The 22,523-nt window shown below is 48.5% G+C and overlaps 1 protein-coding gene across 2 annotated transcripts in view; it reads right to left on the bottom strand.

The window, feature by feature from the left end:
* Window positions 1–4,369: 4,369 nt before the first annotated feature.
* Window positions 4,370–22,523, bottom strand: part of SMOC2 (SPARC related modular calcium binding 2) — a 155,702-nt gene continuing 137,548 nt past the window's right edge. For both annotated transcript variants that reach the window (XM_007445919.1, XM_007445920.1), the window contains exons 10-13: window positions 15,283–15,382; window positions 13,350–13,624; window positions 6,606–6,643; window positions 4,370–4,387 (exon numbers count right to left, since the gene is read on the bottom strand). In XM_007445919.1, the coding sequence (XP_007445981.1) occupies window positions 4,370–4,387; window positions 6,606–6,643; window positions 13,350–13,624; window positions 15,283–15,382 (431 nt within the window). The remainder of the gene's footprint in view (window positions 4,388–6,605; window positions 6,644–13,349; window positions 13,625–15,282; window positions 15,383–22,523) is intronic.

Below are 22,523 nucleotides of genomic sequence, written 5' to 3'. Positions count from 1 at the left end.
TTTAGGGAAAGACCTGCAGTCTTCATCCTGATGTGCAGGGTTCAGGGTTTTGGATTCAAGCTTTCCCGTCCTTTGGACTCTTTGAAGAGGAAGATTCAGAACCATGTGATACAGAACTGTTCTGACACACGTGTGACCCCACAATGCCACTGTCGAGTGCCTGTTTATACAGTGGGCTGTGGGCATGATCTATGCTGGTTGCACAGCCCTTAGAGGGAGGGGTGGAAACCTCTTTCTATGGGTGGGAGGCCCGGTCTCCTCCGCTTCCCCGCATGACTCCTGCTCCCTCTCCGTCCGAGGCGGCATGCCGATGTGCACCCCTTCCTTCCATCTGCACCACCACGCGTGGAGCTTTGCTGCCCCCAGCTTCAGGATGCACTTGTGTGCTTGACTGCGGCTGGGCACAATCTCCAACACTCAAGAGCGACTATGTCCATGAGTTACCAGGGCCTCTGGGTGGGCGGTGTGTGCTTCCCTGCCCATGACCTGCTCGGAGCCCCATGATGGTCCATAGATGTGAGCAGACAGGTTACAAGCTGAAGCTTGAAATGCGCTCATGCAGTTGGGCACATCACCCTGTGCTTTAGCCACAACGACGGAGACATGCCCCAAAGGCCCACTCATCCAGGGCCAGGTGTGAGGCATGGGGGCACGTCCAGCCAAGCACAGACAACCCAGCCAACACACACAGGGTGACAAGAATATACAAGGGTGGTTTTAGGCCATGGAGCATTGGGGTGGCTTGTTCACAGCTTTATAGTAAATGAAGAATGAAGCTTTTTAGAATGAAGAAATATCAAAAATGTCTAAATATCTAATTAGTCAAAAATCTTTACAAATTTTGGCCCATGTAGTAGTATATGGTATTAGGGAGAAAATCATCACCACCATCACCACCATCACCATCACCATCACTCACCATCACCATCATCATCATTATCACCACCATCATCACCATCATTATCACCATCATCATCACCATCATCATCACCATCTTCACCATCACCATCATCATCACCATCATCACCATCATCATCACCATCATCATCATCACCATCACCATCATCATCACCATCATCACCATCATCACCATCAGCACCATCATCAGCACCATCAGCACCATCACCACCACCAATCATCATCACCGTCATCACCATCACCACCATCACCATCATCATCACCATCATCACCATCACCATCATCACCATCATCAGCACCATCACCATCATCACCATCATCACCATCATCAGCACCATCACCACCACCATCATCATCACCATCATCATCATCACCACCATCACGACCATCGTCACCATCACCACCATCATCCCCATCACCACCACCACCACCACTATCATCAGCATCGTCATGATTACCGCCATTTCAACTACCACCATCCCCATCACCACAGACCACTGAGCTTAGCGCTGTCTACATTCTTACTTTCTCTCTGGAGTAGCTCTATTGTTTATATGATTCGGTGTCCACTTGGCAGTTTATGATTATGTCGGTCATTTCTGCACGTTGATTACAAAAGTTGACACCTTTCATCTCGATAACTCTAAAAAATTCTGGATGTGATGTTCACGGGCATGATTTACGAGTTGGTCAGTGCACTACTAAATAATCTTCCACTTGGAGATTTTTGACAAGGAGGCAGGAGAGCATTTTTAAACATGAGAAGGATGCAAGGGGAGGTTCGGTGGGGAGGCAACTATCCCTAAAAACAGCTACACCAGGCACGTAAGGGAAACAATTTCTGTTTCGGTTTTGAAATCTTAACACTTCGCAGTAAGAGCCACCTGCTCCGGCCCCGGCGCGCCGGCCGCTGCCTCCGCGGGCTCCGTGCCCTCTCCCGCCTGCTTCAGAAGCAGTCCAACCTCCGCCCCCTCGGGAGCGCTCCCTCTTAATTCCTTTCCAGCAACATCTTGACTGAACAATTGAAATGCTATTGATCTTTTACAAAGATCACACTTTTCTGAGTAGAGAAAAAAATAGTGTGGGGCACAGGGAGATTTACCAGGAAGGAATAGAGAGTCCTGGAGAAAACAAGACCAGCTAAGAAGCTGCTGCGGTGACCATACCATGACCTACCATAGGTAACGCTGCTGTTTGGTGTATTTGAAAACTACTAAGAAACTAGATCCTAAAAGTTCTCATCACCAGGAAAAAAAAAAACAACTTTTTTTTTGTCTCTATGTGAGATGCTGGATGTTATCTAAACTTATTGTGACAACCGTTTCACAGTATATGGAAGTCAAAGCATTATGCCGTGCACCTTACCCTGACACAGTGGCGTATGTCAATTACAACTCAACAAAACTGAGAGAAGCAGCAGCTACTGCAATGGTCCAGGTGAGATATAATGAGAGTCTAACCAAGGGCGGACACTGGGTCTGGAGACTGGGGCTGGGGACCAAGAGGCGTGGCCTGACAGGGTCTCTGGCGGTGTGACTTGTGAACAGCATCAGCTTTAACCACAACAAGAACCTTTTCTGTCTCTTCCATGGTCCACACAGCTTCCGGCAGGACGGGAAGTCCTCCCAGCCTTTGGTACCTAGTGAGTGGACGGCTGCTTCCCATCACGAGGGCAAACGCTTGCACCCTCTGTGCCAGGCCCTCACCCTTTACACACATGGATACACGTAACCTTCACCCAGGGGTGCATGCCACTGTCGTCCCTGTTGATAGAGCAGGAGACCGAAGCCCCCAAAGGCTAAGTAACTTGTCCCAAGTCCCATGGCCAGAGGGGCAGAACCAGGGTTCACTTCACTCCAGCCCAGGGTCCCTGCCTTGCTTCCCAGTGGTAAACACCCTCAGAATGAAGCAAGAGGCCAAGTACGGTTTTGATAGCATATTTTATTTTAATCTAAGAAAAATGATTAAATTCAAAGTTCAGAAATATAAAAGATCATCCAATAAATTTAGGATCCTAACTGTTTCTTAAACAATGGTGACACACACTGGAGCTGGTTTTGTGTTTCCAAAGTTTCCATTTTGACTTTTGCACGGTTTAAATGAGGCACCTCTTGAAACGTCTTCATGCAAATTCAAGACCCTTTGACACGTGTTGGGGCGTCTGTGGGACCGAGAAGATTTTTTTCCCAAACCAAAAGCTAGAGCCGAGACAGCATCACAGCGTGTCACCCCAGCTCCGGGGCTGTCCCCTAAATGCTTCATGGAGCCCATGGGCACCTTTGCAGAAGCCGGGGTCCAGCTCTGAGACGGGCAGCCGGCTGCCCTGAGGGCCCGCTCTGCTGCTCACAGGGTGGCATTCAGCTCCCCACGCGCCCCTCTCAAGTCCCATTCGGATGAATTTCCCATCGGCAAACCCTTGAGCCCTTGAGGCCTCCAGGAAAGAAGGGAAGGTGGGGGACCCACAGGCCTTTGTCTCCGGCTGCCAAGATCGAGACTCAGGCACAGCTTGGCCTGGCTGCGCCTTCTTTAAGGGGACTGTTCATAATTTGTTCAGGGGACAGTTTTACCTTCTGGGGGCCCCCTGGGTGGGCCACGGTCGGATGGGTAGCGGCCAGGTGTAAGAGAAAAAGCAGACTGACAAGCGTGTTTAGCTGGCTTGGTCAGGTCATGATGAAATTTACTTTTCTGAACGATGGACCCCTTCATGCTGCCTCAGAAAGGCAGAAAGAATTCTCTAGCATTTACTGCATGAATAATCCGAGCCCAAGGCAAAACTCAAACAGAAGCTTGCAATGGAAAAAGCAGGCACATCAAAAAGAGCTTGAAAAACATGCTTTTCTACCAGGGCACTACCTGTAAAGATTGCTTTAGTGGTTGGGTAACTCATTGCGTGAGCGAGAACTCTGGAAGGAAAACCAACAAACTAACCCGAAATCCCAAGAAACAAAAAGACCCATACACTCATTAACTGCATGACGAAGACAGCAGTTGATTACAAACTTCTATGGCGCCATGAAGCTTCCAACATGGCTTCAGCGATGCTGCCAGGGCAGTAGATTTCCAACGACGCCAACCTGGCGAGACTATTAGTAACGGCCCTGGTAAGGAGATACAGGCCTGGAGCCAGAGCGCCTTAGGCCAAGGCTTCTGCCAGGTTAACATGCGTAGGAGGAAGAAATTAAGCTTAAATCCACTCAAAATACATCTCCACCAACTGCAGATTTTGAAGGTCGAAGAAATACACATACATTGTATGTGATTTACTTTTCTGAAGCCACAGCCTTTCCATTTTCACAGATTAAAGCCATCTGTTTAAATATCTCATTTCTACAAAGTGAATTTACAGTTAAAGTACAAAGTGCAATACAATGTGTTTGTTTTGGTTTTTTTAATTGCTTTTTGGTGAGGGAGTCGCCACGTGTCTAGGACCCGCCGTGGATGTGTCAGTCGTTTATCCTTGCTTCCTTGGCTGAAAAAAAGACAGAAAAGAGATGTATTTAGACATTTGCATCACTCATCTCTGAAGATGAAGACTTGCCTTTTAGGAATAAAATAAACCCAGCTGGTAACAACAAGGGGAAAAAAGCAATATTTTTAAATAGATGTGAAAAGAAAGAGTGCTTTATTTGGGGCGTAAGAATTTTAAAAAATACTAAAAACATTGTGGACACTTCTCAACTTCTAGCACTTTCCTCCCACTTTCCTCCTTCCTGATCAGGAATATCAGGAAAAATATATCAGTTGTGAAAGCATTTATTTCAAGGATTGTAAGTGTGTTCAATATTTTAAACATTGCGCAGAATCTCCAGTCACCATGGATTTATCATATAAAAATACTTTTAATGCTAATTTATGCTTCAAATTTGATAAAGGCATGTTTTTTTTTTAACAGTTTTCTTTTCATCCTTTCCATTCACTATTTGACCTCTCTAAGAAATACAACCTGAAAAGTTTTGTTTACTAAATTACTGGAATTCTGCACTGTGCCAATTAAAAATAATATAGAATGAAAAGGAGAAGCAAAGTACAATCTTCCAGGTTTATTTCTCCACGTAGACCCATTCCGACCAGTACAAGTTGGTCTATTTAAAATAATTACACTTGAACATTCAGGAGGCGTCTGTGTTGGCTTTCATTCCCCAGATAAATATATGAACAGGGAACAAGAAGAGAGACTATATCTCCTGCTTTAAGTGAATGAGAAGTTTTGTTTTAATTAGCTGACGATAAAGATAAGCCATCAATGTATTTTACCAGCAACTAAAGCTGGTCAGACTTGCTGGAGGAGGGGCAGCACTAACGTTTTAAGCTACGTCAGCAGTGGCTGATAGCACTGTTCTGATCACTGCTGAACTGTGATGGAAACTGGAGAGGATACCAAGAAAGACAGCTAGCTCACTTTTCAATTAAATATAAGCTTCACGCATCCTACTTGCTGCCCTTCATTTCATAGTTCTTGGGTTTGGTTATTCATATAGTGAAAGATTTTGGTGGTTGGGACTCTGATTCTTCAAAGAAATCTGTATGGTCTTCAGTCACTTTATCATGTGCCAGCCACTGCAGGACATCATCCCAGGATCACAGTTTGCAGTGATAAACACCATAAAAAGAGCTGGGGAAACAGCTCTGGATTCCTTTTCTGGGAAAAAGCTGAGTGAGTCTTGTGTTTGGAACAGAGTTTATTTCAGGCTGAGGCAGCACCCATGTGCCCATCATTGGCGTTATCTTAGGAAAACAACCGTTTGGAAGTCTTCGGAGCTCAGCCCGGGTCATTGCTTTCAGACCAGCCCTGTTCTAAAGCACAAGGGATTTGCAGTGAGATTTTAAAAGTTGAAACCATAAACACTTGCTAAACAAAGAAGACCGACCGTATCACACATCTTTCCTAATGAAATGGTTTTAAATTGCATCCAAGGTGCGTGTGGAAGGTCTCCACTTCAAGCCCACCAAAAATACGGGGGCCTGCCTTAGGGACCAGAGACCTGGAATCAAGCAGGTGAAGACAAAATACATAACAAATTGACAAGTGGTCTTAAGAAAGGAGGATGTAGGGGCTTCCCTGGTGGCACAGTGGTTGGGAGTCCGCCTGCCGATGCTAGGGGACACGGGTTCGTGCCCCGGTCCAGGAAGACTTTGGAGAGCTTGTGGCCTGGGATGCTGGGGAGAGACACCACAACTATCTCCTTTAATTGCACAGGCAGAAATACAGATTCAGAAGCATAGAAGTATGTTTATGAGCACACATGGCAGGAAGTGAAAAATCCCTTTTGGAGCTGCCACTTGTCTCACTCGGATCCCTAGATGAAAAAAGAAGACTCCCCGTTCCTGCAACCTCCTTAACCAAACGTAAGGAATAAATTACAAATCCACATCCTGGAGAACTATTTAAAAATAAATATTTCCAAAAATAAGGGGACTCAGACATTTTTCTAAAAATAATAAAATAATTGAAATTTCAAGTAGCAAGAAAATAATAATTAGGGCAAAATGTTGACGCTGATGTTTCAGCAAGTTGGTAATTTCTGACAGAATCTTGCATGGCTATTTGGGGCCTCACAGGGGTGTAGACATGGTAAGTTGCTTCTTTTCTTGGAAGGAACTTCACTTTACAAGTTGACAGAACCTCAATTTTGATTGCCTGTAACTAAAACAGTAAATGATTAAGGCTACAATGTACACATACTCACCTGCCTATTAGAAGTGCTTTCAGCATTACCTCTAGGGGCTAACAGGGGAAAAAAAAGAAAGATTAAAAACCAAATATTCTTTATTTAGTAAAAGCTTAAATCGAATGTTTCAGGAAGAAATCCATATCACTGTAGGAAAGTGTCGTCCACTGGCAGACTTGTTTACATGAGAAAATATGCATCTGCACATACGCTGAGCATAGATTATAAATAGTGTATCATAAACGTCACGACGTAAACAATTCCCAACAATACAAATGCTCTGGCCCAACTTTAGAAGACAGTTCCATTTTACCCAAAACTCCAAAGGCGTGTCCAATAGCCGTGGAGACCTCCTTCCCCAAGTTTTCAAACTCTCCCAGGCAGAGAGGACCCAGGCAGCTGGAAGTCTAGGAACCAGCACCGGGTCTTTGAAATCTTTTGGTTTTATAGTTAAATCACGAGAATCATTTAACTTGTTTGGATCAAAATAACTGTTCCCAAATCCTGCTTGGTTCCGTCTGTGCCTCCTTCAAGACTGGGACCTGGGACATCACCTGTGGAGGCACTTTTCCTGCCTCAAATCTCCACCTGAAATTCCAGCCCTCCCCCTCCCCTCCCCCCATCACTGCCTTAGCTAGCATCACCCATCACACAGTGGATTTTTCTTATTTATCTCATTTCTTGCATCCACACTAAAACGTAAGCTCTAGAAGGATGTGAACTCTTGTCTGTTTTATTTACTGTGATTTTGCCAATGTTTAGAGCAGGGAGCACCTGTAAATATCTTTCGAATGAGTCAGTAGACGGAGGGCAGCATCCCTCATCCCAAATGCCTTAATTGTTGACGTCTATCCATTCAATTAAAAAAACAAAGAGCAAAATTATTGTGTTCAACCTTCTCTTGCTATATTCAAGCAAACAGAAATAGAGCATGAAAATTTGAAACACAAGCATATTAAGTAAATTGCAAAAATATTAAATAAATGGTAGCTAAATGGACTATCTCTTTCCATTGTAGTTTGAATGATCCGAGGATCGGGATAATTTCTGTTGCCACTCTCCACTTTGCTTTGCCTGAAATGACTACTTTACAGAGAAAGTAGGCTTTCGCGCCATTGGTTCAAATTTAAAGAATTTTAAACTGATACTTTGAATCTAATCTAAACCAATTGCACTATAAACAATTGCCAGATTTTTCTTGGTTTCTTTTATGGCAAATATCAGACTACTGGTCATTGGAGGTAGCTACAGATTAAAGTTAGGTTACAGCAGGAAAAGTTAACGTTTTTTGGTGTTTAGAACTTTACTATGTAGGTGAAAAGAATATAAATTTCATTAATGACACTGGATGGAATACTCCACTCAAGAAGGAGTAGGGAAAAGCTCCATTTAAAATACATGAAGGGGGCTTTCCTGGTGGCGCAGTGGTTGAGAGTCCGCCTGCTGATGCAGGGGACAGGGGTTCGTGCCCCGGTCCGGGAAGATCCCACATGCCGCGGAGCGGCTGAGCCCGTGAGCCATGGCCGCTGAGCCTGCGCGTCCGGAGCCTGTGCTCCGCAACGGGAGACGCCACAACAGTGAGAGGCCCGCGTATCGCAAAAAAAAAAAAAAAAAAAAAACATGAAGGGCAGAAAAATAATAAACTGTTAATTAATTTGAATGAAACAGAATGTACATCATCAAAATAAATATGGAGACATGCCACATCAATAAAAATACTTTTCGGTGAGAAAATGAGTACGTATTTCCCAGCTCCTACCGCAGAGCTCAGCGATGGATGTGTGTGTGTGTGTGTGTGTGTGTGTGTGTGGCGGGAAGGGTGGCTTCATCGGTATCAAATGATAGTGACTGTTTCCAGGTGACACGGCAAATGGCAATTTGGCTGTAAGGCAATATGCCAGAGAGAATGTAGCTGGCATGGCAGTCTGGCTGAAAAAGATAATTTGGTCAAAAATGAATATTTCCTAATTGCTGATTTTCTGCACAACGGTCATTTTGGAGAATCATGAGGGCATGGTATCATCTTTTGTGAACTTTTTTTCTGAATTCTTCAGAAGTTATTTTTTCTAGGCTCTATCAGTTCTCAATAGTTTTCAGGGGTCTTTTTCATTTTTGCATTTTTTGTAATGGTGAAAATTGAGATCAAGCTCCCAATAATACGTCTTAGTTGCAAAAATTTAAATGCAAAATCCTGTATACTTGCTTAAAATAAGTGTGGTTAATGAAGTATGTATATTATGACACCATTTTGTAGTGAAAATCATAGTCCATAAATACGTATGTATATGTGCATAGAAATATTTTTTGGAAAGCTATAGATCTGGTCTGATTTTGCCTCAGATAAAAGGTCATGTGTTATTTATGTCCTTTATTTAATTTCTCATATTTTTTAGAATAAAAAATGTATTGTTAACTAGTGAGCAAAAATAAAGAAAACAAAAGAAACTGGTAGCCAATTGGATATTTAGACTGTCCCAACTAACCCCTTCCTGAATATTTAGGTTTTTCTGACTTTTCACTATTTCAAATTACACAGGGTAGTAAAAAATAAATGATAATAAAGTTGAAAAAAGATAAAAGTTGAAAAACTCTTAGAGAAATTCTGCAAGATAAAAAAAAAAAAGGTTGCAAATCAGCTAATAATGTATCTAAATCCCCAATGCTCATTTTTGACCAAATTGTCACTTTTACCAAATTTAGCTTATCTGGGGGAAGAGAGGGGATTATACGTGCTATCTTCCTGGTTACTAACGAGACAATAAAATTCAGACACATCGGTTTAGTCAGAGGCACATAAAGAAGATAACTGATAACTCAAGATTCTGCAGTAATTTAAACATTTCTAATAAATGATGATGACATCAAGGTGTTATGCTCTGTTATTCGCTCCCCTGATAGCAGGGTTACACAGCCACCCTCTCCATGTCCCCTTGTAGGGCTGTGCGGAGACCCTGGACCCCTCTCGGCAAGAGGACGTGGCCTGCACCCCTTCTGCGCATCCGCTCTGCCCGCGAACCTGTTCTCTGTTCCCCTTGTGCGTTCTGTCCTCTGTGAGAATGCAGCCCCGGCCCCGAGGAGAGGTGTGGGGATGCCCCCGCTCCGCCCCCTGCCAGGGGCAGAGGGCAGCATCCTGCAGCCCGAGGGCAGCCGGGCCGGGGGAGTGCACTTCCTCTGTGGGCACCGTCTTCTCCACAGCACTGGCTCCTGATCTGTTGGACTGGCCACACCTCAAGTTTTCCATTATTTAACCAGATTATAAAACAACGGGGCATGTGATCGGCTAAGGCCCTTGAGCCAACTCAGAGGTCCAACGCTGGTGCTGACAGGGAGCTGGGGTTTTCAGACAGTTTTGTTTACAACCAAGGGTAGGTGTCCAGGATCGTGACCCTGAAGGTGCTGGATTCACGTCAGCTTCCTGAGGCCTCAGCGTGCGGGGTGAGAGCTGCCGTGGTGTCCCCAGAGCAGAGCAAGACCGACCGACCTTCAGCGTTTCCAGGAAGACCAGCTTCCGATCCCGTCTCTCCCGTGAGGGCACCCTTGGCTGGCAGACGCCTGACCAGGAGCCCCTTCTCACGGTCCCTGGGCTCTCCGACAAGGCTGTCCTCGGGTGTCACGCACCTCATGCCTCGGGCTCTGACCGGGCAGTGTTGAGGCTTTGTGTCAGAGATGCTCCAGGGGAGGCACCAGTGTCCCAGTGCTTGGCACAGGGGCTGGGCCGTCCCGTCCATCCTTTTGGCCCAGTGACGCTTTCCCGAGTCCTCGAGCTGGTAGCTGCCTCCTCAGGACCCGGGCAGCAGCCTACTCACACCCACGCCTTACGCGCGGGCCGTTCTAGGGCTTTTCTATCTTCCCTACAAACTGGGGACTGAGACTCAGCTCCCACCTCCGCCCCGTGATTCACGGCAGATCCTCGACGTCTGTGTTGAGCGATTGAATGACTAAGAGAACTAAGCACTTCGTTAGCCACAAAGTCAGAGTCCTGTACGTGACCGAGGGCTGGGATTTGCACACCCTTCTCAGCACGATCTGTACCTTCCGCAGAAGCTCAGGACTCACCCACGAGCGCAGTGGTTCCTGATGCCCTGGAACCCGCGGGCTCAACACAGGCTATGTGGCACCAATTCACACCAAGTGCTGGTGTTTAAACAACACACCCACTCGTGGTTAACGCTTCTGGAAATGACCCATCCACACTGTGGACTGAGCCACGAAGAGTGGGGGTGGGTGGACAATGTGGCCTTCTCTGTAGAACCGAAGGGCTGGGTTAGGCGGTGGTATCCAGGAGAGTAATTTCTCCGCTGCTCAGAATTCATCTTGAAACTAGTGGAGGGATCCCGTTCCATCTCAAAATGCCTCACACTCGCCGCCGCTCTGAGGCCAGTTATGCTCCTGGCAAAGCCGCCGTGCACTGGGCCCCTCCCCCCCGCCCACTCTCCCTGCCAAGCATCTCCATTTGCTGACTTCCTTTGTGTTTAGGAAGCATGCAGAAAAGACCGTGCCCCTGGCGAGGGACGTCCCTCAGGCACGCAGACGAGGCTCAGGGGTCTGGGTGCTCACCAAGAGGGGGGTCCTTGCAAACAATGGGCTGGCCTGGGCCCCTCAGAAAGGGGTGACGATTAAAGATTAAAAGGGCAGATTCTACACACTGTTGAGCCTGCACTTAATTTGCTCATTGAAACCACAAAACTGGACTCTTTCAGAAGTTCAAGGCTGGGTTCTGGAACAGAGGAAGGGCCACCGCGGCCCCAAGCCAACCTGGCAACAGCTGAAACGAGTCACTGGGTCAGCAGCCATCCCCCTCCCCGGCAATCATCAGAGCCCCAGGGTGGGGGGAGCTACAGTCCCCCGGCCTCCAGCTAGCCGGCCACTGGCTCCCCCACGGCTCCCATGTGATCCCCTGGGCCTCCGAGACACCTGGCTGCCAGGATTTCTGCCTAAAACTGCAATAGGTCACTTGTCTCTTGGGACCCTATGGGGGACCAAAATCGGAAAAGAAAGCATATGGTGAGTGAGAACGTCTGTCCAGGTCCAAGAATCACAGGCAGCGTCAGACAGCAGCAGATAGAGATCCTAAGCCCCAACAAAGGAGAGCAAGGGTGGGGGCGACTGCCTGGACTGGAAACGTCCAAGGCCCCCCTGGGGGCTGCAGGGCAGGGCTGCGCGCGGTTGAGGAAACCCCGACAGAAGCTGCAGCCCAGCAGGCGCCGGATTCCTGCGGGCGGACCCGTGCGCTTGGGCCACTGTTCAGGGTGGACCCGCCGCACGCCTCGGGTGGCTGTAGGGCTTGGAAGCCGCACGGCGCTCTTGGGTTTCTCATCTGCAAGTGAGAATGAGGGCAGGCTCACCCCCATCCCCGGCCTGGCTGGGAGAAAAGAAGGAGCCACGGGGACTGTGAGGCAGGATGGTGATGGGGGCCGGTCACCCCCTGACCCACCCAGCTCCCCCCTCCACCCCGGCCTGCAGACACACAGCAGCCTGGCGAATGCTGCACACAATGTTTCCACGACCAGAGCCTTCTGAGGCTGACCCCCATCAGAGGGCAGCAAGGACCCACATCCTGCCGGGAAACGTCATCATCACCCCACAAGGTCAGCAAAGTGGGCGGCCGTGTATTTTTACCACCGTTTGCAGTCTGGGCATGTTCGGGGCAACGTGAGGTGCACTTAGCTTCCGAGGCCCCATACGGAGGGTCTTCAGAATAAAACTCAACTCTTCCAGGAGTAACTTCTCACAGGAAAATTAGCAGGAGTCCTTTCACAATTACAGGGATCTAGCCTGGAACCAAGTTCGGCTGAATCACGCGGAATGACTATTATGACGAGTGCTCGGGACACAGAAACTGATAAGACAGATGCAGTCCTTTCCCGAAGCCCACAGTCGAGGTCAGCGGCCAGGACTTCCGCGTCCCAGCTGAGCTGCAACTACGAGGAAGCATGAAGGCCACCATCTACCGATGCTCCGGAATCTACTCTCAAACTTGTTTCATGTTTCAAATATGCTGCAAGTTTGGTAACAGAATAACAGAATCATAAATTAGCAGAGATGGGAGAGGTCTCTGCAAACCATCAAGTCCGCACACGGCCCCTGGGCTGCTGACAGCGTTTGGGTTCAGGGAAGAGATACACACATCTGGTAACGCAGCTGAAACACTGTTTCAACCATTGAAATGACTGGTTTGGAAACGGGAATTATTGAACTGCTAATAAACCAGGCTGAATGCTTGGTCGGGCTCATGCGTGGAGTTCCAGAGTTACTCCCAAGGGCGCCCAGTTTGCTGTTCAGCATCAGAAGGCGCCCCTGGAGAAGGGCACCCCCTAGCCCGCGCCCCCTGGACGGACACCGCTCAGCTCCCACCTTTCCCACCTGGCTTCCCCTTGACCGCTTACGGCAGTCTGTGAGTGCTTCCAAGGACGGGTGACCTACAGTCATATGGCACATCAGACTTCCCTCCAGCCTCAGACTGCAAGGACAGTCTCTACGTCTTCAGACTCAACAGACGCCGTCGAGAGTGGACACGCGCGGGAGCAAAATAAGGAAAGGGCTTCCCTGGTGGCGCAGTGGTTGGGAGTCCGCCTGCCCATGCAGGGGACGCGGGTTCGTGCCCCGGTCCGGGAGGATCCCGCATGCCGCGGAGCGCCTGGGTCCGTGAGCCGTGGCTGCTGGGCCTGCGCGTCCGGAGCCTGTGCTCCGCGGTGGGAGGGGCCACAGCGGTGAGAGGCCCGCGTGCCGCAAAAAAAAAAAAATAAGGAGAAAGGCTCTTACTGTGCCGCTTCCTCGTGTTAGTTTCACTTTCTTCCCTGGTCACGCCCAGGCAGCCCATCAGCTCTTGCAGGGAAATGGACTTGTCGTTACTCACATCACAGTATTCAACAAACCTCTTCACGCATTTTTTGGGTTTGGATTTCTTCCGAAGGAATCTCTTGAAGGGCTTGATTTCCTTTTTGCCGATGTCCCCACTGGAGTTTTTATCCAGCAGTTTGAAATACCAGTGGACCACTCTCTCCTCCAGCGTGTGGCTGGGGTCAGGTTCCGAGAGCCTGGAAGACACACGGGTGGTCAGGGGCCCCCGGCAGCCTGGCTGCCTCCCCACCCCGGCCCTGGTCCCTCCAGCAAGGGCCCCCATGCTCTGACTTTCCTGGAAGGAGGGAAGGCCTAAGGCTGCGTGGCTTTGCCATTTGATATGATGATTTTTAAAAATAACTTAGAAATAGAAATTTGGCAAAAAATTTTCAAGTTGGTTTCAAAGTCGCAAGTGGCACAGTGAACTTGTGGAGGCCAGTCACGCGCTGGGCGTTGGCAAACCATGCGGACAAAGCCCCGTGGGGATGGCCCATCGGCTCACGCATCGCGCACCTACTCAACCTGGGACCCGGAGGGTCTCTGCTCCTTTAATTCTGACTCATGGGCAGGTTGTTTATGCCACGGGTAAACTAAAAGGTACAAAACCACATATATCTTAAAGTGGTAACCAGACATCTTTCCCTGGATTAAAAAAAACCCAAAAGGTTGATACTTTAAGATATAAGTGAAAAACTCTTCCAGAAGGTCTGGCCTCGAGGCTGACCTTGGAGCCCATCCCAGATGTTACACTGGGCCTTCTCACCACGTGGAAGGTGCAGCAGGGGCTCACCTAATCCCTGGTCCTTCCTTCCTTGTCTGGCTGTTGGTCTCTGCGTTTCCATGGGTGTAAAGAGTGAGTCAGACACCAAAAGTTCCCAGGTATTAGGGCTTTCTGATGCTATTAGTTATCTCCCAAACTTTCAGAGGACCTTCTAGGGTGGAAATTCATTTACTGCTTTCAATTTTAGTTTTACAGAGAAGATCTATCTTTCCAAGAATATAAGAGGTCAATTTGAAAATTGGGTGATCTTTTTTTGCCTCATCATTTAATTTACTACTGGATTCATTAGCACTGCCTTTTTTTCTTCTGCCATCTTACTCTTAAAGAGAGACAGAGAGAGGCGGGCTTTGAGTTAAGAAGACCAGGAAGCTTTAGATCATCTAGAATAGATGAAATCATCAAGGTTTGGGGCAGGCAGGGAAGAGACGAACGGCTTCGGGGAATTAACAGTCTCTCCGGAAGCAAAGCTCAAAGCCTCAGCCCCAGAACTGCAGAATTTCCACCAGGCACACAGAGCAAGTTTCCAGGGTTTCAGAAGTCAGATTTTGAAATTTTGTTAATGTAATTAATGCCACTGAATTGCAGCCTTGAAAATGGTTGTGATGGTAAATTTTATGTCATATATATTTTACTGTAAAGAAATCCTACTTTGAGAATTTTAATTTGAACATTTTAATTCAAAGTATTCAAAATCCAGTCAATAGCTCTAAAATGAGATTCCAAAGCGGGAAGCCCTCTGGACCAGGGTCCTCCCATCCCCTCCCCTCCCCCTGCCCCCACCCCCACGCCTGCCTGATGGGACCTGGGACAATCCCAAGGTCTGGGCCTTGTCCCTGATGGCAACATCCTCCCTGGGTTGATCGCATTACAAGTGAACCTGCTAAACAAATGTCCTCCAGACAAAGGAAGTGACCTCAGGTTTGGGGAGGGGACTTCTTTCCTGCAGGCCCTGCCATGCCCGCTAAGCTGATCAGACCTCAGATGCAGTGTCTGGGCTCTGCCCTCCAGCTTCTGAGAGTTCCCTGAATGCCAGGCTTCTTCCCAGCCTCCTGCTCTGCAGTCGAGTGCACGCACCTGCCCGGGGAGGAGGGGTCGGAGACAGCATGGACCATGTCTGTGGACAGCGCGTCCAGCACACTCGTCAGAAACTCGTTCTTTTTGGCACCAGGACAGCCTGAAAAAAATCAAGTATGGACATCTTTTCATATTTCCCAGAACTCAAAGAATACAACAGATTTTTCTCTGTAATGGGAAGAAAGGCTTATGTGGGATTCAGAAACCAGTGTGTTGCTCCTGAGCATATACCCTGAGAAAACCATAATTCAAAAAGAGACATGCACCCCAATGTTCACTGCAGCACTGTTTACAATAGCCGGGACATGGAAGCAACCTAGATGTCCACTGACAGATGAACAGGTAAAGAAGATGTGGTATGTGTGTACAATGAATATACTCGGCCATAAAGAAGAATGAAATCATGCCACCTGCAGCAACATGGATGGACCCAGAGACTATCATACTAACTGAAGTCAGACAGAGAAAGACAAATATCATAAGTGACAGCACTTATATATGGAATCTAAAATATGACACAAATGGACTCATCTATGAAACAGGGACAGACTCATAGACATAGAGAACAGACTTAGGATTACCAAAGGGGAAAGGTGGGGCGGGGGGAATAAATTAAGAGTTTGGGATTAACACATACACACTACTAAATATAACATAGGTAATCAACAAGGATCTACTGCAGAGCACAGGGAACTGCCCTCAAAATTCTGTAATAACCTATATGAGAAAAGAATCTGAGAAATAATAGATATATGTATATGTATAACTGAATCACTTTGCTGTACACCTGAAACTAACACAACACTGTAAATCAACTATATACTCCAATATAAAATAAAAATTAAATAAACTATCAGTGTGTCGGGCGCCCTGTATCAGTGAGCTCATTTGAACACTTGTAAGCACACTTGTAAAATCAACATATATGTTGATTTTAAAACGGTTTCTGTGAATCACAATCTCTAAGATTTATTGAATTATTACTATGTGAGACTAAGAGATTCCCAGGCATTATCATCTCATTGGTCCCAAAGCTACAATCCCAGTAGGTAGCATCACTGCCCCACATTACGTAGGAGGCCCCGGATGCTGGGAAACACCCCAAGCTCACATGGCTGGAGAAGACACGGCCCCAGAGTCCCGTCAAGGGAGCCTGAGTCCGAAGGCAGCGGAGGGCCTTCGAGTAATTCTGTAATTGAGTTTACTGGAAGCTTAACATTCTACAACATACTTTACCTACAAGTTAACTATCCCTAAACTCCCCTCCACCCTCCTCGCCATTTCGGGATAAAGAGATGCAGCTTGGCATGTCTTTCCTGGAGTCTGGGAAGCAGGAGGAACATTCCATGTGGCTCGGATGGTGGCGCTGTGTTACGATGGCCAAGTCGTTCAAAGACCAACGTGTTTATACAGTTAGAGAACTCTGGGTTTCATAAATTTCCTTTTGACACAAGTTTTTGTTATTATTATTCAAGCACATGTTAATTGCCTAGAGCAGGAATCCATTTACACTAGTTTCCACTTCGTTAAATACACATATCAGAAAACAGATGCGAATCCCTAAGGGTCGGGGAAGGGCGAAAATAGAGCTGTGTTATTCCCCTTTTCCCTTTGAAGGCAACTGGAAAGGTAGATTATAATCTATAGGGAAACCCCCAGGACCATTGCAAGAATGTTACTTTTCAAGAAAAAAATAATTATCTCATTAACTATTCCCTGGGGAGGCAATGGCAGACTTGAGGCTGCAGGCGTGTCTGGGACCGTTGGGGACCTCGGGGACTTCCTGCAGCCCTGTCAGTGCCAGCTCTGAGACAGGGCAGCACCCTTTGCCCTTTGTCACAGTAATGAACGCTGAGAGCAGCTCGCCTGACCACCAAGAGGAACAGAGAACAGCAAGCAGGCAGGCAGGGATGTGTCAGGGGGGTGTGCATAACCCTCCCCGGTCCCAGCTGCCCCCGTGAAGTCCCACACCCCGGCTGGCGTCAAGATACCCCGGGAGGGATGTGGTGCAGGTAGGAAACACTCAGCTGTCTGGGAAAAGGCTGAGCTGATGAGAAACTGCTCAGGGCTGAACAGCTGTAAGAAAGCATTATGCCTGTGCTCTGTGCGGTGAGTATGACTTCAGTGGGGACGCACCCCGGTTATTTTTTTGCTGCTAATTTTATCATATCCCCCCAAAGGAGGTAAAGCAACACAAGATTTTTAATTAGAAAGTGATGTATTTGCATCAGGAAACACAAGACTAACAGCACCTGAAAGCTTTAGAAGGCTTTAACACAACAAGCAGTTAAATTTAATCGACTTCTAAACCAAGAAATATTAAATCAATCCTGCTATAGCATGTTTCTAACGTGGTATAAATTACAGACTGTGAAGCGCACAGATCTTTCTGCTAAGGATTATATTTCGCAGTTGAGAGCTACTTTAGTCCAACAAAAGAATACTTTTCATATCTATTTGCAAAGACACTGAACTTCACTTAAGTAAAGGAAAGAGAAAAACGGTTTAGGCTCAGAGAGGCAGAGCTGCTGCATCCTGAGACCAGCCTCCAGGTGATTTCCGCCCCGTGCTTTGTGCACACACGAAGTCGACTTGCTGATGGGAAAGCCCGCTCGGAGTGAACACTTGTTGGGACCCAGGCGGAGGTCTGGGGTCCGGGGGTGAGCAATCTTCCCAGATCCGTCAGATCCCGGTTCTCGGGGCCGAGGTCCTCACCTGGCTTGACTGGAGATGGAGATGGAGGGTGACCTCGCACGGTGAGAAGTGTGGTTCCTGATTTTCAGGACAACCACTCATGAAATAGCAACAGCAGTGCCATTTCCAAATAAGTGCGTGGATACACGGGGATGGGGTAGCACCCACAGCGACGCGCACTCCGGGAAGACAGTCCCTGCGTGTCCAGGGTCGGGCGGGGTCGAAGGCCGACCAGACCGAGGACAGAGAGGTGAAAGGGCCTCGGCCTTCGCTCACTATCTGTATCCTGAGAGGATATCCTTCCTCATGGGGACACGAGAGCCCCAGGCTTGCTCACCCCGGTACAGTGTTTGTAAAAGTGAGAAGAAATCAGAATGAAAATTTAGCACATTATTAAGAAGTGAATTTTCATTATATGAGAAATGACATAAGTACCATGAAATCCAAATTTCACCACCGTGAAATGGACCAGGCCTCGAAAAGGAACAACAGGGCTGGCGGTGAAAGGGAGGCACCCCCCAAACCGCCGGGCTCACTGCAAAGCACAGAGCAGCGCTCAGCTCCCCCACAGTCGCTCCCTCGGGCCACGGTGACGACCGCGGAGATCTGGGTCCTGCCCGCAGACCAGGCTTGTGGCCACGCAACCTCCCGTGTCCTGGGCTCAGCTCATCGAGTTGTCCCCCCGGGGACATCAAGCGCCCAGGGACCTCAGACCTCCTCCTAGCAGCTCACCTCCCCTTCTGCCTGCACGGCCTCCGTGTGGCCAGAAGCACCCATAAATCTTGTGTCCTTGAAACCACAGCCTGCAGGCTCCGTGACAGGACACCTAGTCACTGTTTATTTGTGTCCACCCACAAGCTTGTCCCCTGCGGGAGCGGAGTAGAGCTCAGAAGGCTTGGGTCAGGGGAGACACAGGGCAGGGACGGCCCCGTGCCAGGAACTTCCATGGAGAACTGACAGCCAGTTAAAGAAACATTTGTAGAGAGAGGAAACCAGACTGTCCTTTTCAAAGCTAGAAGCAGAATGACTGCAACCATTTATTTACAAATCTGAGGCAAAATAAAACAGCCAGCTTGTGGTGAAGATGCTTAGCTGATTTCATTTATCTGTGGAATCCAAGGAAAATACTCGGCATCCTGTTGCATTTCTGTGCAAACACTTGGGCTCTGATCCTGGTTTGTTCCCCAGTAAGCTGGCGGCCCCGTCCCAGGGCAGCCCCCCACCCGCCTGTCCCCATCCTCAACCCCGGCTGCTTGTTAGCGATGAGCCGACTGGCTGCTGGCTCCCGAGATGCCAGGCGCCACTCGGCCCCAGGGAAACTGGGTCATATGTGAGGCCTTAAAAAATTATTTTACTCGATATCTCTTAAAATGAATGTGCTCTACACTATCTACAAAACATCCTTATTTAAAAAAAAACAAAAGTTTTTGGTATAGAAATGACTGATTTCAGCAAATTTACTTATACAGTTTCGTCTTTTCCCTTTTTCTTTGAAGTACAGATTGAAACATTTTCAGGACCTGCTACCTGGACCGCATCATGAAACCCCACTCCATACGGTAACTAGTGAGCACTCAGGATCACCCGCTAAAGGAAACCCGACACCAGAGGAAGGGAAGTCGGAGGGTGGCAATGTCCTCTGCAAGTACCAAGAGAAGGCATGAAACGGTGGCAACCCGTAGTTTTGCACCCAGGTTAGCCAACATCGGTCCCTAACTGTAGTCTGAGCATCACCCAGCAGGTGAGGTCTGTGGGCTGCTGGGCAGGGAAACTGGGAGGGGGCGGTCCCACTAGATGACCAGGTGACCGGATGGGATGAAAAGTGTCACAGGACAATGACACTAATTAATCTAGCTTTCAAGCATCTAACAGTGAGCAGCTTAAAATCTTCATCTGGCTGGTTTATTATTTCAAATGTCTAGAAAACTAGCGTAGGTGAGAAATAAAATGAAATGGAAACAAAAATCACACCCTTCTCTGATTTTTTTTCATATCTGTCTGAGGAATTGAGTGTGTGTGTGTGTGTGTGTGTGTCTGCATTATACCTGCACACATTAACTCCATTATAATTACCTACTTTTCTGTTTATAGGTTTAGCTCCTCAAATTTGGAAGTCAACCAATGGGGAACAAATTTCTCTAAATTTTTATCAGGTATGTGTCACGTCTGTCAAAGAACTCTGGCATATGGCATCTTAGGATTCCCTGTGACGAGGCAGTAGGGAGACACATGGATGGGGGAGGTAGGGATACAGGAGGTGAGATGCAGGAGGTGAGATGCAGGCATCCCTTCTCCCTTGGCCCATGGCTGCCACAACAGGGCTGAGCAGAAGCCTGGAAGTGTTGTATTTTTCTGGATTTGGTCAGAACTTTAATGGAGGAACTGGACATTCCCAAAGGCCTGTATAGTGCCTTCAGTGAAAAAAACCAGAGAGAAGAACTTGGGCAGATAGAAAATTCTCCTTGCAACACAAAATCCCTGAAGATCAAAGTTTTATGGTAATAAAGCCAGGATTTAAAACACACACATAAGGCTTGTCTTTTCCCCAAAGTTTTAAGAATGTATCATAGAAATTTTCAGGGAAGTCCAGTCTTGTGCAATTTCCCCCAGAGTAATATGAATGCATTTTACCTGTAGGGTGTGGGTCAGAATTGAGACCCACCGTTCGCTGCCTTCAAGGGTTGTGAGAAATGGGAATAAAGTTACGCCCGCTCCTCTAGGAACGTGAAGGAAAGCACTGATGACCGTCTCTTTGCAAATGGGTTAGAGCCGCTCGTGCCTGAAGACTTACAGTCTTAAGGCTGCTATAACTCTACGTGGACTTTAGGCACCAGATTTTAAATCCCTTTATTTAATGTGCAGTATTTTGAACTACATAAAAGCAGCTGGGTGGCGTGTAATTTCTTTCTCAATTACCTTTACCTGAAAGTAAGTGTAAACACAGGATGAACCGCGCTGTGCTCTTTCCCTGTGTGTAACCAGAGGCCTGCAAAGTGCTCCAGGTGCGAACCACGTACCTCCTGGACCCTGAATGTTGCCTGGGTCTGCGCGTGCAGACACAGTGGGTTTGATCCCTGGTGGAAGACTCTCCTCGTGCAGCTGAGGAGGGGAAAGTGAGGCATCAAATAAGACCATCCACGGGGTTGATCATCTCGAGAAACGGGAAATAAAACTGCTGTGACGCTCATCGTCACCGTTTACAGCACAACAATCCAGTGCAGAAGAGAAAGAAAAGCTCTACAGAATCTGCCACAAAGTCAAGGGCATCTGAGACCCAGAGACAAAGGTGCAGAGAGACTCTCTGGCCCAGTAGCACGTGTGACCCCCGCTCTGCTCCGCGGTGGGCTCTGACAGCCCTCAACTGCACAAGCCTGCTCGACCCCGCCGACAGCCCACGAGCACGGCAGCCCTGCGTCTTCCCTCGGCCGAAACGCTGGCCTCCTTCTAAGTCCACATTCTCCTCAATTGAACACTGAGCTCGTGGGTTGTTTCCCAAGCACTGACTTCCCTTAAACACGTACAACACGCCTATCTTGGGCCATGGGGTCCACGCATCCCACCTGGGGCCCCCGGGGTCCACGGAGAAGGTTCCTCGCACCTGGGGTCTGCGCTATTCCACCGACCTGCACCTTCCGGCCCCCATGCTTCCGCCTCAGGACAACCTGCCAAACTGGTGATCACGGCGAGGCTCTGCCAAGGAAGGAGGGGGCAGGGGGAAGGGAGGGAAGGAGGCAATCAGTGGAAGATTGGGGCTCTGGCTGAGCTAGAGAACTGGAACCCCGGGGGGGAGGGCCCTGCGTCACCCTCACTGATCAGGAGTTCAGAGGCTGCCAGGCCGTAGTCGCTGTGCTGGGGCAGAGGGGCACAAACAGGCCAGGGCCCTGCCCTCTCCTGCGGGTGGACGGTGACATCAGACAAATTAACATCTCCCTGCTGAGGACCCGGGCCCTGAAGCGTGGAGCAAGCCCTTCTGAATAGGCAGAAGGAGAAGCTTGCGTACAGGCCCTGGGCTGGGGGCAAGGCGTGCTGGGGGGCTGTGAGGAAGCCAGGGCGCGTGGGGTAAGACGGGGAAGGACAGCGGGAGTGAGAAGTGGGGTCAGGCACCGCGGGGTCCCGGGAGCCACAGAAAGGAGCTGGGACTTGATCTGGAGGGAAATCGCAGCCCTTGGAAGATACGGAGAGGCTGCACCATGTAATTAATGAGTGGCACGGAGCCCACTCTATGGGTTTTCTATGGACAGTGGGGTCCCCGGGAGCCCGGGTTGAGGCTGTGGCCTGTGGTCCAGGGACAAGACTGCTGAGACCAAGGTCAGAGTGGAGCCCAGAGATCTGAGAAGCAGGTTCAGGGGAAATCAGGGGTTGGAGGGGGGCAGCGCTCCAGGGCTGGGGCTACGGCCAGGTCACACAGCCTCCCGAACATGACAAGGACAGAGGACGTTCTCAGCAGAGGGTGCACTTGGATTCAGTCCCCAGATCCGTTCTTATAAAGTTGCTCACGCCGAGCTTCCTACGGGCACGAGTGGAAGATGACGTGTCCTGACACTCTT

This window comes from Lipotes vexillifer, unplaced genomic scaffold, assembly GCF_000442215.2.
Source record: "Lipotes vexillifer unplaced genomic scaffold, Lipotes_vexillifer_v1.1 scaffold459, whole genome shotgun sequence".
Taxonomy (NCBI): Eukaryota; Metazoa; Chordata; class Mammalia; order Artiodactyla; family Lipotidae; genus Lipotes; species Lipotes vexillifer.
Note: the sequence above shows the minus strand (reverse complement) of the source record. Positions and strands in the feature narration are given on the sequence as shown.